At 36.0% G+C, this 16,410-nt stretch overlaps 1 protein-coding gene across 1 annotated transcript; it reads left to right on the top strand.

The window, feature by feature from the left end:
* The first annotated feature begins 3,679 nt into the window (after window positions 1–3,679).
* Window positions 3,680–16,159, top strand: LOC137399843 (transmembrane protein 232-like). The gene is made up of 15 exons (XM_068086081.1): window positions 3,680–3,813; window positions 4,309–4,420; window positions 4,790–4,895; window positions 5,232–5,389; window positions 5,496–5,595; window positions 6,542–6,725; window positions 7,467–7,625; window positions 8,444–8,625; window positions 8,712–8,842; window positions 9,210–9,350; window positions 10,065–10,290; window positions 11,628–11,806; window positions 12,600–12,811; window positions 14,006–14,102; window positions 15,514–16,159. The coding sequence occupies exons 1-15, from the start codon at window positions 3,680–3,682 to the stop codon at window positions 15,613–15,615; spliced, it is 2,223 nt and encodes a 740-aa protein (XP_067942182.1). The 3' UTR covers window positions 15,616–16,159.
* Window positions 16,160–16,410: the final 251 nt, after the last annotated feature.

The following is a 16,410-nucleotide window of genomic DNA, read 5'->3' as shown; positions in this document are numbered from 1 at the left end:
AAAGTCGTTGACAAAAATATTTTGCCGATGGTGGTAATAACGACGCTTATGAATTATGAAAAGTTGAGGTTTACCTCTATGGCTTGGAATAAAGTGATTTTCTAAAGCGATAGCAACCGTTTTGGTAGCCGTTGGGCAAAAAACAGTTCGAATTAACAGTGTTGAGTTCGAGTTATATAGAGCCATTTATCATTGCGTGGGAACGGACCAAGCAAATCCATTCGAGTTAACCATGTGTTCGCTATATCCGAGGGCGAGTTATCCATGTTTCACTGTATTTATAATATAAGTCTAATATATATTTATATTATAAATATAATATAAGCATATAATATATTTTAGTGTATATCTAAAATTTAGTGTATATTTTAGATATACACTAAAATACATCAAAAATATGTTAACTATACATCCACTAATGCAGGGCACACAAAGTACGGGTTTACAATAAAATTCTAGTAATGGATGGAATTGGGTTGTAGCACTCAAAATGTTTTTGTAGGTTGGTTCCTTCTGGGTACATGCTAATTTTATTGATTGATGAAGGTGGTCTTGCATGAGGACTGATCGTTGCTTAGACTTGATAAGGTTCATCTTGGAAAACGCAGACTCGCATAGATGTGTTGATGAGAATACTGTACACAGCCAAAGTGTTAGTTGAGTTATGTTAGGATACAATGCCTTTGTTGCAGCTTTGGTCCAAAACTAAAAGCTTTGGCCCTAACAACCCCTGTTCCTTGTCGGTCGTTGCTGGTGCCCCATAGGTCATTGCTGGTGCCCCATAGGATCTTTTTGTAGACCCTATGGAGCACCAGCTATGTCCAGGTATAGCTATTAAAATCTAGCATTGAAATAACCGTATTGCAAAATAATAGATCTTGGAGTATCCCGCTCACAAGGCGACAAGCTAATCCATTAGGCTACGCGGGATACAATGAATTCAGTGGGTAGATAATCATTATCTTGGTTAAAACATTCATAGCAACTCTGTGTTATGCGCAACGTCACTAAAACTTGCTCTCACAAAATTCAAATTGCATTTCTGATTGCAGTCCATGGAGCCTTGCAGTGATGTGACAAATCGCATTGCAATCTGCCGCTTTATAATAATAGTATCTTACATATCAAAAATAGTGTCTTATAAAAGCTTACATTTGAATGCTTTTAAATTTTTTTTCAATTAAACTGTAAATATATGGTATCATCGCTAAATTAATCAAGTTATCAAATGATGAGTTAATTTTTAGTACTTACTTTGAGCAATTGTTTGAATGCCCTCCTTAGGGCTATGGCGCCTTACAGTGCCTCGCGTTGTGTGTTCACAACTCGAGTTGTACAACTCGAGTTGTACAACTCGAGTTGTACAACTCGAGTTGTGAACTCGCAACGCGACTTTTCAAAAGTAAGGTGCAATATATTGGTATTACGGTAGCATAACCGTAGATCTGGTTATATTAACAATGGTAAATCAATAGGCACCCGTTAGCTAATAGAAATTAAACTATGTATGTACTGTAAAACTAGAACTAATAGCCAATTATACTGCGCCGAGTTTGCAACTCGAGTTCATCAAAAATCCAGGTCGAGTTCTTTTAACAGCAACTCGAGTTCAACAACTCGGCTTGAGAACATCTCATCATTTCATTTTCTCTAGCTATATTTTCTATATATGGAATTTATTTTGGTGCATCATTAAACGCCGTTGAAATAATTTCTATGTTCATTTTCGGTGTTCATTCAGTTTCTTGTCAGGTTCTAGAGAGATAACTCTTTTCATTTGAAAAAAGAAGTGGCCTACCTCACACATAGATTGTTTTTTAGTTTGCTTTTTACATTCTACAATTGTTTTTTGTCTCGTTATATTTATAGAAATAAATATGCGCAAATATCGCCAATATAATTATATAATTTAAATGTGTATATATATTTAAATTATTAGTGTTAAATTTCTGTAAATGAGACACCCCAGTTACTCATTTTGCTTTTTTTACAAACCCATGTTTGCGTATAACACAACTCGAGTTAATCATAAACCCAGGCCGAGTTGTACAATTCGGCAACTCGAGTTGTGCAACACGGCAACTCGAGCTGTACAACTCGAGTTGTGAACGCGCAACGCGAGGCACTGTAAGGCGCCATATTAGGGCTAATGTTATGTACTTTTTTAGTAATAACTTACTCTGCAAATATTATCTGGTTTGCCACAAACTAATGAAATATAACATGACTAGATTTTTTGCCTTAAACTGCATGTCATCCAGGGGAATTGTACAAGGACACATACTGTCTAGATTTGTTTTCTCATGCAACTTTTACTGCTGAGCCATTAGCAATGTTACAAAATTTTTTAGCTCAGCTTTTATAATGTATCTTTATAAACAATATACAAAGGTACCAAGGTTGCAGTGTCGACATGCATAGCCAGACAAACATATTAAGGGATATTCAAGATAGGGGTATCAATATTTCTGTCAAATCATATGACAATGCAGCTATCAAATAGACACTATGCTTGAGCCGTGTTGAACATTTAAAAAATGGCATAGCAGAATTGTCTGAAAGATTTACTTAGTTACAATGGGATTACTGATGGGATTTACAGTGAAGGTTCCCATAATGTAAAATATCGCTTAGGTACGCAGACTTGCTCACCCACCATTCTTGTTATTTCATCTATTTGATTTTTTCATTATAAAAATAGCAGGTCGCATTTTATAGCTGCTATCAGTTGCCATCAGGCCTGCCAACCCAAAAGTGGAGCAATGCTTAAGATTTGGTTTTGGGGCAATTGATATATCAATTGATAGTATATATAAAATTGTGGAAACTGAGCAAAAATCTCACGCATTTTCATTTTTTCTTTGGTGTGATTGCGTAGGTCTCACGCCCAATGCGTGAGAGTTGGCAGGCCTGGTCAGGCCTGCCAACCCAAAAGTGGGGCAATGCGTGAGATTTGGTTTTGGGGCAATTGATGTATCAATGATAGTATGTATAAAATTGTTGAAATTGGGGCAAAAATCTCACGCATTTTCATTTTTTCTTTAGGGTGATTGCGTGAGTCTCACGCCCAATGCGTGAGAGTTGGCAGGCATGGGCCTGGTTGCCATTAGATAATTACTAAATGGTAGACTTCGGGGTAACATACGTCATCCTTTTTAATATGTTAATATACCTGATACTTGAATAGAGTGAACATAAGAATTACCCATGTTCATGTTGATCTAAACTTTGTACTGCTTTTAAAATCCCCTTCAAAAGACTCATTACTTTATGTGAGATGAAATTCTCTGCATCGTTAAACTCTCCTAGCGCAAATCCATCAGGTTTCAGAAGGTGACTAGCCTATTAAATTTTCAAACATCAAACTTTTTGATAACTGCAATTCGGGGGTTTGACGGACCACCGTCACAACTGTAAAAAGAGTCTAGACTATATGCGTCATTCCCGCAAAAATTAATTGTTGAATAAACTCGTTTCGCTACAAGTAAATTATAACCTTTGAGCAGCTTTTGGCAGTTACCAACTGTAACTTTTAAATTGAACATAATGATTTTATGAAAAATATTTAAAACTAGTACTAAACATCAAAGTCACATGATTGTCACGTGATAATCTCCATAGCAAAAGCATAATGGCGGTGTATTGTGATTATCGGCTATAGATTTTGCTTGATGCCATTATGCCAATTGAAAAAGTTCCGGTTGTCCATCGTTTTGGTATTATATCACACAATCAACGATTAAATTTGCAAGAACGTCTGCTAAAAAAAGCAGTGGAAGAAGCCACAGCTCAACCCTATGAGAGGGGTGTTAGGTTGGCGAATACTTCATTACTTGCTAGAGCTCCAAAAACAATGTTGAACGCCAGACACTTTGACGGACGTTTTAAATCAAAATTTCACAGTCAATTATTAAAAGCGTTAATTATTTATTTTTGTGTATAATTTACTTAATGCCAAATAGCATGCATTGAATGATATAGCAGCGTTTGCGTTACAAGCAGGTTGTAAATGAGTATCGTATTCGACAAACATGAACTGTAAGATAAAACGCTTTCCCGTATCTAATCATGTTAATAAAGCAAACAGTTCTTTGCTAAAATAAATATAAGATTTTTGCCAAAAATATAATAAAATTATTTATATGGACTTTTTTTCTACAGCACTTAAGCGTATCAATGTATTAACTGTGCCTTTGTAAGAGAAGTGCTAGTGCACTCGTTACTGATTAATAAATGTACTCTGTAGTTTTCCCTTTGTTACATTTTGTAAAATTTGAATAGAGCTTATAAATATTTCATATTTTGAAGAAACCCTTATGAGTTGCAAGAGTCGTTTGTACATCAGTTCAATAGTGCGAGTGGGATAGACGAAAAAGAGAAATATGAAGAGCAAGCCCGCAAGCACATTGAAAGATTAAAGGTAGGGTTTCTACATGGCAGTGCAATAAAGATTCTATGAGATATGACAGGCTATATACGTGCATAAACTATCTTTGATAATCTTTCATAATCTAAATTTAAAGTAAAATGCATTTTCTGTTGCAACGGCACATTTTAGATAACATTCTTCATTCCACAACGCAATATTCATTCAATAAATGCAATAGTAAATTTTTATACAAAAGTTATAGAAGATCTATTACTTGTATTTTAGTGGAACAACAAGTTTCGTTAGTCATATTTAATAGTCACTGAAAAGTCACAGAACGACTTGAAAGCTCATTGCACCCTGTCTATACATTTCATTGTAATCTGGTTGATTATTTGAATACATCGCTTTTATAATCAGACCAAAGCAGGCTTGTCCAAGAACTGTCGAGTGCCAGACAAGCAGTTGGATGAAGTATGGGTAGATCTCACAATTCTCTCTCAATGCAAAGGCAAGATTCAAGAAGGTTTGTATTGTCTGCTTTGTTGCTAGAATCTATGTATAGAACAAGCTTATTAGAAATCGATTTTCTACTATATATATTTCCTAAAAGTATTTAAATTTTTACTAAAAACCATGACTTTTTATTCTAAACTTAGCTATATTCTGTTAGGTATTAAAGAGTGAAACGACTCCAGGATTTTAATTGTACTACAAAATAAAATTTGTTGTTTAGTAGCTTACAACGTTCATGATATCAGAATTGAGACTTTTTTGAGATGCAGCTCTTATGACTTGAAGCTTTCAGGAAAGTATATCTTGGAACAAATATATGTTTTACACCATAGTTTTGTGATTTTAGAAAGTTTAGCTGTTTTGCTGGCTACTCTAGACCGAGCCTCATTTGATCAAGGTCATATCCAAGGCCTTTTCTTTCTTGCCGAAACAGTTCTGTATTGGCTCAGAACAGATGCGATCAACAGCCCTTACCTCAGAGCTTCTGAAATTCAATTGTTAAAGGTAACATACCTTTTTTGTATCACTTTAATAAGCATCAAACAGTCATTACCAGTTGTTCTGTATCAGGTTTTCATTTGTTACTGTACATTTGCTTGCCTTTTTACAGATGGCGTATATGGTGTTTCTAAGGCTATTCTATCATCATATGGTTGGAGATTTAAAGGGACACGGGCTATTTAAGAGCCGACTGTTCATGTATCTTGATGGTAAGTGTTCTCAAGTAATTAGACAGTTTTAGTAAAATCATAAATGTGTGTATAATTTGCAGCATGTCTACACATAATTTTAGCTAGTTTCATGGATTGTTCATAGTGTTTCATAAGAAGCCCTATTTATAATCTGGTGACCTAATTGCTTGTAACTCTAACTATTTACCACTTGTTAACTGTGCTAAACTATTTCAATATGTACCAGTCAGTGATTATCAACAGATATTTGAAACTAATCAAGTCGAATACAGAATACTTCTAAATGCAATATCATATAATTTTATATCTACTAGTCTCCTGTCAGTCCGGTGTGTCATAAGAGATCGTTATCTGTAATAACTATTTGCACAGTTATTCCATAACACGGCATTATTGTAGAATGGTGCAGATAGGAGTGTGCTGGCTCCCAAGTCAAGTGTTAGAGTTTGAATCACTTGTCTTGCAATCCTTTTTTCTAAACAGCCACTCGTGGCTTTGAATGACCACGACTCTTATTATAGTAAATACTGTTAGTAACTCAATTGCTATAAGTTATATACACTAATATGCTGGTAGTCCCGGGCGCCGTAAGAGATCTCATGCGTAATAAGTATGTGCATAAACATTCTTCCATGTAGATGTAGCAAGGTGGACGAGGGGTGCAGGAGTAGTACGCTTGGCTTTGAATCTGACTATCTGTGTTTGTGTGTGGTTATATCCTTTGTCCTAACGTTCTTCGCAAAAGAAAGCTACGTGTCTACTGGATGCTTCAGCTAGCATGCTTAAAGATCATGAATGTATGAGAAATTGTGATGCAATCTATTTTCCTAATGCTGGCTTTGAACGGCTGAACACTGTTCTTATTATAGTAAGGATTATTCTATCTCCACGTCTCATGTTTGAGTGACATTAAGCTCACCTCTTATGAGAATGTCTGCATTCATAAGGTTGGTGTACATGACAGGGTTGGGTGAGTACCAAGAAGCCTACAGTCCATACCCTAATGCCCATCTCTGCCTTCGCTATGTCATAGAAGTTGGTAAAGTCATCCTTCTCGACGATGACTTAGATGTAGGAGAAGTAAAGGAAATGAGTGGTTCCCAAGAAAGATCCCATTTCACTCAGTCCAGTACAGCTAGTCAGCCTCGGTTAGTACATGAGTCTTTTTACTCAATTGTTTATATTTTTGTATTCTCACTAATGCATGCATGTCTGTGATTGCATCTGTGTAATACTGCTAGTGAGTCATGTGCTCCTTGTTAGTATGAACTAGTTGTGTTATTTATCGCTAGTTGACTCAAGAATGGTTGTATGGGAGAGAGTCTAGATCATGGTAGGTAGTTGGCCTTGACATAATAACACAGTTAATGTTACTACAACCTTTAATTTACTATTCTGACTCATTCGCAATACTATTAGATTATCAACTGTTAAAATGTTTATTTCAATTCACTCAATAACTCATGATTTCTGTCTTTTTATTATTTTTATTTTTTATTTTGACATATAATGAAAAACATCATTTTGTTGACGATTACCAATGTTAATAAAAAATGATATATACATACGTACAGTTTGTGTTAGGCCCAGTGCAACAAATAAAAATATTCAGAGTTGTCTTACCTGACTTTGAGAGAGGATAACTCAGCAGCAGAAGTCATTAGTAGCGAGTAGCAATGACTACTTGAAACCTATTGATGAGCTTTGAGAAAATGATTTTGACTGACTAACATTACTGGTTTCTTTCATAGAAATGTTAATTGCAGATGCTAGTATAGTCTGATAGTCAAGTTGAAAATTTTTTATACTCAACTACTGAGCTTTTCCAACTTTCTATTCTTGCCTACTGATGCTTTTCAATGTCTCAAAAGTTGAACTTGTCACCACAGGTCAGCGATGAGCGCCATCAGCAGAAGTGTCCATGACCTGACGCCAACTCTTTGGCATTCTCTTGATGTCTGGCGGTGTGTGACGATATCCGGTTCTTCTATAGAAGAGGCACTCTATGCTCTGGCCAAGTGTGGTCTTGGAATGTCTCTAGAGAGCTGGTAGGCATTTAAAATGCATGCGGGGATCCTACAATTTAGTTTGAAGCGTGTGTATTTGGGCTAAAATCTTAAACTTTGATATTTTTGTTTTCTAAAACTAAAGCTATGAAAAGTGACATTGCACACACTTAGGTAAAAAGAGTTCATATAAGTTGGGCTGGATACCTACATCAGAGTCTAATAAATGAAAACCAGAAATTGGGTTTAAACATTCATGAGCGAAGTTGGTGAGCAACATATGCACAGTATTGCTAAGTCTTTTAATTGTCGAAAGGGTTAAGATTTATACGCAAGCTTAGTAATTTTCAGTCTTCCTTGTATAAATTTTCGTTTTTTGCGTTTATGGCACCACATGGCAATACCTTTTTTTATTTTTTATGGCACCATATTTGAGAATTTAAAAAAAAAGAATTTGGAATTTCACATTATAATTCTAGTGCATAAAAATGCAAGAAAAGAATCATAAATACTATCACCACATTCTTAGGCTAGTCGTTGATTTGCATAGTCGGGATATGGTGTGTTGTCTGCACAAGGTGGAGACAACTACTGCCTTAGAAGAATATCGTTAAGTTTGCTTTTACTGTTATTTCAGTTTAAGTATAAAGTAGAAGAAGATTACATGCTTGGAAAGTTGATTCACTTGTAAACATGGCTGGTAACAAAAAAATATAGCTCATGGCTAGCTAAAGAAAGCATTGACGGCACCAGCAGCAAACCACTTCTATATATTGTTAAGTTAAATTCAGTTAAGGTCAAATAAGGTCAAAGGTCACATGGCTACTGGTCACCAAGCTCACTCTAAAATTTGCTTGTAGGATAGATGGTGCTGCTGCGATGCTAATTCTTGGGGAGGCTGCTAAGCGCAACTTGTCTACTCTTCGAGTTTTACAAAACTTAGCCTGTGGTTACATTCCTTCGTCGATAATAGTAACTGAGGATAATCACGAGGAGCCTTCTACAGCCATACATGAACAGATGATAAAATCACAACAACAAGGTGGGTCAACTGATAGACTATCTTTCATACCAGAACCTAGTGTGAGCTCTAAGGGCCTTGTAATATTTTTATCAATTAAATTGTAGAACCGATGGTAAAAAATTCAAAGAATCTGCCTCCTGAAGTGACAGCACAGGTCGTAGATGACTTGAAGGAGATACAAGAAGCACTTGAAGATGCGAATGCCCAGCATAAAACCCCTACAAACTTACATAAAGTGAGAGTTTACTTACAATATCTTGTTCTTCTGTGTCAAGTATTGGGAGGGGTATTTGGTTTGTAAACAGTTCACTATATGCTCTGCTGGGTTATTCTTTGCATTGACTCATATTTAGTCATTAATGATCTGTACTGCTAGTATCTGTGTCTATGAGTATTATATGTTTTCGTGAGCTCCCTAGGAAAGATATCTACAAAAAAATGCTTCAGCAATCAGTTAACTAAATTTGTTGGTGAGATTTTAAATCAGCTCAATGTAACAGATATTTTGCGGCTTATATTGTAAATGTTTGAACATTTTGAATAATTATATTTAATAATGTGTGAAAGAAAAACAAAAGTTTTGTCGACCAATCATATTACAGATAACTCGTCAGTCTCAACGAGCTCTCAGCAGAGAGCCAGTCGAGTATATTAACAATCCAGAAACAGGAAAGAGAGCAAACATTGGTACCAAATACCATGATAGAGAGACTGTCTCACCAAGTACATATGGAAACTCACCTGTTAGTATTGCTATGCATACTTATATAGAATTTCTTTTCTTTATAGCCTCATGCTATTTTTAGTATTGGCTGTTTGTTGAACTTCTAGAGGCAGCAACAGTTCATCAGCATACATTTTAGTTACCCTCTGAGCCTTAAGTACAGCGTTAATGTGTAATCTTTGTTCACAAGTTTTAAAAAGATAATTAAGACCTCACCAAATCTTTACTTTAGTAGTAAGAGCCATGTTTGTTCTAAGCCACTGTTGAAAGTAAGAAAAAACATTGCATCTTGCAGGATTTGAACCCACAACTTTCAGCGTGATATATCAACTGCACCATTCAACCACCCGTTGACATTCCAGAATAATTGTGCACATAGTTATTACATCTGACAACCTCTTACGATCCACTAGATTTTCAGAGTACTCCTGCTTTATAATAACAATGCAGGTTATAGTTATGACATTTTATACAAAGACTCCATCCAATGTAAGCTTTAGTTCTGCTTTACCCGCATGTTACATGTGTATCATAATCCATGAATATCTTCATGTACAGGTTTTCTTTTCTTAGAGGTCTTGTCAATCGATAAGTTTGGTCAGTTGTCCTTGACCTGTTGCAGACACAAAGTGCTTCACAGTATTTAATGACAATGCTTTATTTTCCGTAGCTTCAGAATTTATAAAAAGGACTGTTAAATGTATATATGCTATATGTAGCTCTCTACTTGTAGCTAGAGGACACACCTGGAATACAGGGCTGGCAGTGGGAGCTGGCTGTGGTCTACACAGACCTACTCGCAGAGTTAGTCATGAATGCTTCTCTCACTTCTATAAAAAAGAGAGCTTTATTTGGTACACACAACGTACCAGACCGACATTATCACCAAGTCTCTCCTCCTCCCCTTGAGAGTGCTGGATTGCTGGATATGGTCTACTTTCACACCCCTCAGCAGACATGTAGGTTTAACAACATACAGGAGACACTGCTAGACCTTAGGGAATCGGTTTTTTGACATATCTGGGTATATTTTTACTGTATCTAGTTATATGCTAATTGTGTCTGGGTATATGTTTACTGTATCTAGTTATATGTTTGTTGTATTTAGGTATATGTTTACTGTGTCTAGTTCTATAGTAATTGTATCTAGGTATATGTTTACTGTATCTAGTTATATGCTAATTGTATCTGGGTATATGTTTACTGTATCTAGTTATATGCTAATTGTATCTGGGTATATGTTTACTGTATCTGGTTATATGTTTGTTGTATTTAGATATATGTTAATTGTATTTAGTTATATATTTATTGCATGTAATTAATTATGTCTTTCGATTTCTCTGTGTTTATATTGATACGGTTAGTCTTATGGGACTCTACGTAGCATTACCTCTATTATGTTTATATGAACATGGTTAGTCTTATGGGACTCTACGTAGCATTACCTCTATTGTGTTTTTATTAACATGGTTAGTCTTATGGAACTCTACGTAGCATTACCTCTATTGTGTTTATATTAGCATGGTTAATCTTATGGAACTCATAGAAGCATTAACTCTATTATGTTTATATGAACATGGTTAGTCTTATGGGACTCTACGTAGCATTACCTCTATTGTGTTTATATTAACATGGTTAGTCTTATGGAACTCATAGAAGCATTAACTCTATTATGTTTATATTAAATTTGCAGCCAAGCAGCATATATCTATAAATCATATACCGTATACCTATGGCAAGTAAGAACCTTAGAGAGGCTCTAACAACTATTCTAAAATATTTACATGAAAGTCTTTTAAGAAAACAAGTTATTAAAGTTAAAAGCTGGCTGTAACATAGTTCACACTAAGTAAAACTGGCAGTACTTGTTATCAATCAGTCCAGTAGTGCCGAAGATGGAGTATGGTGCCTGCTTAGCTTACTGCAACCAGAGGCGGTGCATGTTTTTTAAGAGCCGTTGTTGTACAAGAAATGGCTCCGTGATTTTGGCTGAACATATCTGAGTACAGTTGCAAGAGAACCTCAACAACTGAAGACATGTCCGTATGCAGATAGCATATGTGAGGTTGGATGTGATTTCTGTCACCACCAGTACCTCTTTTTGGGAATTGAACCCCAATATGTTGTTTGTAAGTCGGTGGTTCTAGACCACAAGGCCATAACTGTAGTAGTCACAATGTCAACCAATACCAAGCATTACATGGTGTCACCAAAGGTTAACCAAACATTTCTAGGCTCTATAAAACAAAAATATAAAAGCACATCCAGTAGTTGTTGAGAGATATTTTTTCTGTAGCCAATGACTGGTCATGGAGAGTAAGGTACTCAGCCACCCAGGGTCTTGTGCAGATTTGTGGACATCTTCATGGAGATAATATGGCCGATGGCCTGTATAACGCAGCTTGGAGAGCTCTTGTCGAAGCTAATAGCCATGAGAGTGATGAGAGAGTTTTGGAAGCTCTTAAAGTGGGGCAGGTAAATTCTGCAGTCAAAACCATATCCTACCTGCTCATTGAAGTACATCGTTATGTTGACAAATGTAAGAAATATTTTACTCTCCTGCCAATTTCATGCATAACTGTTGAACAGTCACAGATGGTTGCTGGCAGCCCAGTATGTTTGTACGTATAACTTCTTATTGGCAACAGTAATCATCAACAGAATGGTGTTTTTGTTACATACCAAAAAAAGAAGATAAATCAGAAATTATTGAATAATTCGAACAAAACACTTTAAAAGCTCCATGTTGTTATAATATAATAACACGGAGCTTCACTCTTTCTACAAAAATACTGCTGATGTATGTATAACTTTTTATTGGCATTAATAATCAACAAAATGTTTTTCATTACGCGCCAAAAACAAAAATGAGAAGACAGAAATCAAGAATTATTGAGTGAGTTGAACAAAGGTTTTTTAAACCTTTTTAATCTAATAGTATTGTGAAGGAGTCAGAATAGTGATGGTCTTCATTTGTAAGGAAGGATAAATATAAATACTCTGGGTACAGTCTAGGCTCGATTTTGAAACCTGTCCTACAAATGGGATAAGGCAAAATGTTTAAAGATTTTGTGATGTGATTGGAAGAAGTGCGGTGAGCTGAAATACTATGTAGTTATTACAAGCTTATGAGACTTTGGAGCAGTTAGTTTTAAGCATAAATAAATGTAATGCACTCGCTGTATTTATGAAACATCTTAATCTGGGTAGAAACGCTAAAGATATTTTTAAGCCACTGTTGAGGCTAACACTACTCACACATTTTTAGGTGACAGTAAAGCAGAAAGTAAGTACGAAAACTTCAATGGCTTCTACTGGCTTAGCAGCAAGTAATGCGGGTAGCAGATTAGCCAATGGGTTGGCAAAGAGATATTTACCATCTCTACCGCTAGTGAAGACAACTCCTTGCCGACCAGCTAAGAAGCCTCTTCCTAAGCAGCCAGCGATGAAAAAACCTGCTGTGGTCCGAACCAGTTTAAGGTAACGCCTGCAGCACTGTCACTTGATGAGTTCTATCTTACTACTGTAGCATGTCTTACTGTTACTCGTACATATGCTCAATGCTATGCCAATAATTCATTCAAGCAAAGTGAGCCATTTAAGAGTATATTAGTCACTACAAACTTTTATTTTCTGGTGTTTGTCACTCTGGGCCATTTCAGTACAGTTAAGATATACTAGTCACATTAGTGTATGGTGGTATTAACGTTGCATGACCTGTTACAAATGCTGGTCACTGAAACAAATGCTAGTCATTAAAAAACGTACAAACATAACAAAGTCACAAATAATGCTTTAACAAAATATTGACTAAATAATTTATCTTTGATACTAAGAATATAGAAAATATTCAGCCCAGTATCTCTATGTGTATAATAATTCTCTGCATAAATTTTTTTCTTTTAAGCAGTTCGCAGAGTCTTTGCATGCAGCAGCGGACATTGCTTTTTGTATGTTGTGAGTTTCACAGAAAACTGTAAGCGTTAGTGCTGACAAGAGAGGACTACTCCTAACAAGTTACATAGTGAAAGAAAAGGGCTATTTTATACGAGTTATGGTAGTGACAAGAGATGGTTATTCCAATACATGTTTTAAGCATGTACTATGGTGTTTACCAGAGTATGTTATTATACTAATGATAAAACATGAGGCGCGGCTCTTGCAAGGAAAACAGCTCATTTCCACTCACTCAACGCCTTTATGCCACCAAACATCATCCATTAGATATCATGATCTAGCTCTTCATCGTAATGACAAAAACCATTTTATAGATTGTAAACTTTGAACAGATCTAGGAAAATCCATACTAATGAGAAGCAGAAACAAGAAACTCAAACACATAAAACTTAGTTCATAACTTTACAAGATGCAAAGATGTGAGAGCTGATGCTGTTACTACTGGCCTAATTTTTACCAGTTGTTAAAACATATATGTTTTAACAACTGGTATAACAACATATAAAATATGTTATTTTTACCTAACCTTTTAATAAATCAATCATTTTCTAGGTCTCACCTGTCTAGATGTTAGCTCCAGTAGAAAGTACCATAGTTTAGAGATATTTTAGACCATTGTTTGTTCTAGCCTACAAACCTAAAAATCACACCACAATGTTGGCTCTAATTTGACATTGATAACTTTTCTTGTTGCACGGTTATCTTATTTTGTTGCAGAGAAGAGAGCAAGCTAGCAGCTCTCACAGACCACCCACCCATTCCTGATTTTAACTCTCGAACTAGCAAAGACCTTATGAGAATAGTCGAGGATCAGGTGAGCTCAGCAGACTGTCTAGTCTAGTGCTAACTGTTCTAGTATGAAGTCAGCAGTAGTTGTCATATCTTGATACTTTATGTTAGGCCATTATTTCAGCAGTGATGTCTAGATACGCATAGTCTGATGAAGGTAAGTAATGGACTCTGTAAACAGCATTTAGTCAAAATTGTGACATCTGCGAAGCAAAATAGTGGACAACTCTGTTAGCAAGTTTGCCCATTTGCTAAACAAACTATCTTGCTGTAATATTAAAGAGGTATACCATAATATTCTATCATGTAACTATAAAAATAATCGAAAGGTCTTTGTACTTCAAAGAATTTTATTTACACATGCAATACACTAAGACAGGGATGACCAAATAATATCGGTGATGACATGGTAGAATTAGTTAAATGATTAGAGGTTCATAAAGGGGTGTAACAGCCAACTTCTCACTTTTATCAAAACAGTACTGATGCATTTTAAACGTTTTACAAACTTTTTATTTATTTAGTTTCTCTTACTCCCTTGTTTTATCAACGGTTCTGCTTTTGTACTGTAGGTAAAATGCACCTGTCTTGCAACATGGTAATTTTGAATGTGATTTTTCTAAAGCTTGTTCAAAGAGTAAGAAACAGTATGATGAAGGGAATATAAAACAAAAGCAAACACATCACAAAAACGTGGTCATAAAATCAAACTGAAAATGTCCATAGAATAATGGAACTGAACTGAAATTGGGTCAAGTCCCAGCATTTTGCTAACATATCTAACTTATACTTCATAGTGAAGTTTATAAATCCTCCTTAAAAACTAAACAACCCAGACTAGACATGTACTTAATATTGCTACGGCTGTGATCTTGTTCGAGTCATAGAAGGTGTCTGACCCCATCTTTGGCACAAACAGATGAAGTATTCACGTGTATCTAAACTGAGCTCGAGTAAAGTTCACTGCAACCATGCGGTCAATTTAGAGTCAAGTCAAACTCTGTTCTTATTGTGAACCTCAAAGAGGATGGAGGTAACATCCTTGTATATGCTAATCTCATAATTTGGTGAATGACTCATCAGTCATAATCTATTATCTATCTTCACTGCTCAAGCGTGGGCAGAGTTTGGTTACCTCAATCTGAAAGCCTTTACCGTTTTTGCCCTAATTTAATTTACATATCCAATTGAAGTCAGTTTTTATGACGCTAACAATGTACATTCTATGCGGATATTCTAAAATTAAACAGTAAAAGAATGCAGGATAAGCTTGAATGTGGAACCAGCTTATGTTGGGCTATTTTAGGTTTAAGCTGTAGCGCATACATTTAATTTCCGGTTGTTTATTACCTAGGAACAAAAGTTTTCTCTCCTTCCGTGCCAATCAGTCAAGATACCGGTAGTGGGCTCTTAACTTTTGATTCCATTTATTTTAGTGGAGAAAAGATTTACAGGAAAGACTAAGAGTTGAAGAGGAGCAGAGAATAGAGGAATTGAGTCAGCAGACCAAAACTGATCTGCCCCCAACTGCTTCTTGAAACTCAGGATACAGATCATAACAACGGAAGAGCGCAAGGAACAATCTTTGCAAGATAACAGACAATACTCAGTGTGAGGCAGACTGTCTACTTATGGACTTGTACCCTCATCCTAGGCTAGACTTCCATTCACACTCTAATTGAATGAGTGAGTCCAACTCGACTAGCACCAGCTTGACTTGACCTGTAATCTATCATCACCTTTTATTGCAAGTGAATTTTATTACAAGCACTATTGTGACGCCCTTACAAAAAGTCTGTAAATACATATACATCTATTCCATAAGCTATATATATATACATACATGTATAGGCCTACTAGTACTCTGGCAATCTGATGTGCTATGAGAGATCATCAGGTGTGCTGATAAAACACAGAGTAGAGGTATATGCACCGTAGTTTTACTATCCGATGATATAATACAGATATGAGTATGGTGTCTGCAGAGGCTGTGCATGTTTCAAAGAGTACTATTATACAAACAATGGATCTGTGATCTTGGCGGAACATGTCTGAGTCCAGTGGCAAGAGAACATCGATGACTGGAAACATGCCCAATTGCGGAGAGCAATTTAAGATTAGGAATTTTAAAATTTATTTGAATTGAACCCCCACTTGTTGTTGGCAAGCCAGGCATTCTAGACCATTAGGCCAAGACTTCTCTACTAGGCCATGGCTGCTGCCATCATAAAAGGTGAAAGGTCGGCACAGGTGGTAGCCGCCTGGCAGCCACCTCAGCCACCTCAGCAGCCATGCAGAAAGCTGAATGTCACGGATTTGACACCTGTGTGATT

This window comes from Watersipora subatra, chromosome 7 (assembly GCF_963576615.1).
Source record: "Watersipora subatra chromosome 7, tzWatSuba1.1, whole genome shotgun sequence".
NCBI classification, from domain to species: domain Eukaryota; kingdom Metazoa; phylum Bryozoa; class Gymnolaemata; order Cheilostomatida; family Watersiporidae; genus Watersipora; species Watersipora subatra.
Note: the sequence above shows the minus strand (reverse complement) of the source record. Positions and strands in the feature narration are given on the sequence as shown.

Bases quoted from the DNA above. Each gene is read 5' to 3' on its own strand.
- LOC137399843 (XM_068086081.1), top strand. From the start codon at position 3,680: ATGCCAATTGAAAAAGTTCCGGTTGTCCATCGTTTTGGTATTATATCA. The intron at 4,421-4,789 runs GTAGGGTTTCTA...TTTTATAATCAG, and splicing joins AGCACATTGAAAGATTAAAG to ACCAAAGCAGGCTTGTCCAA. The intron at 6,726-7,466 runs GTTAGTACATGA...TTGTCACCACAG, and splicing joins AGTACAGCTAGTCAGCCTCG to GTCAGCGATGAGCGCCATCA.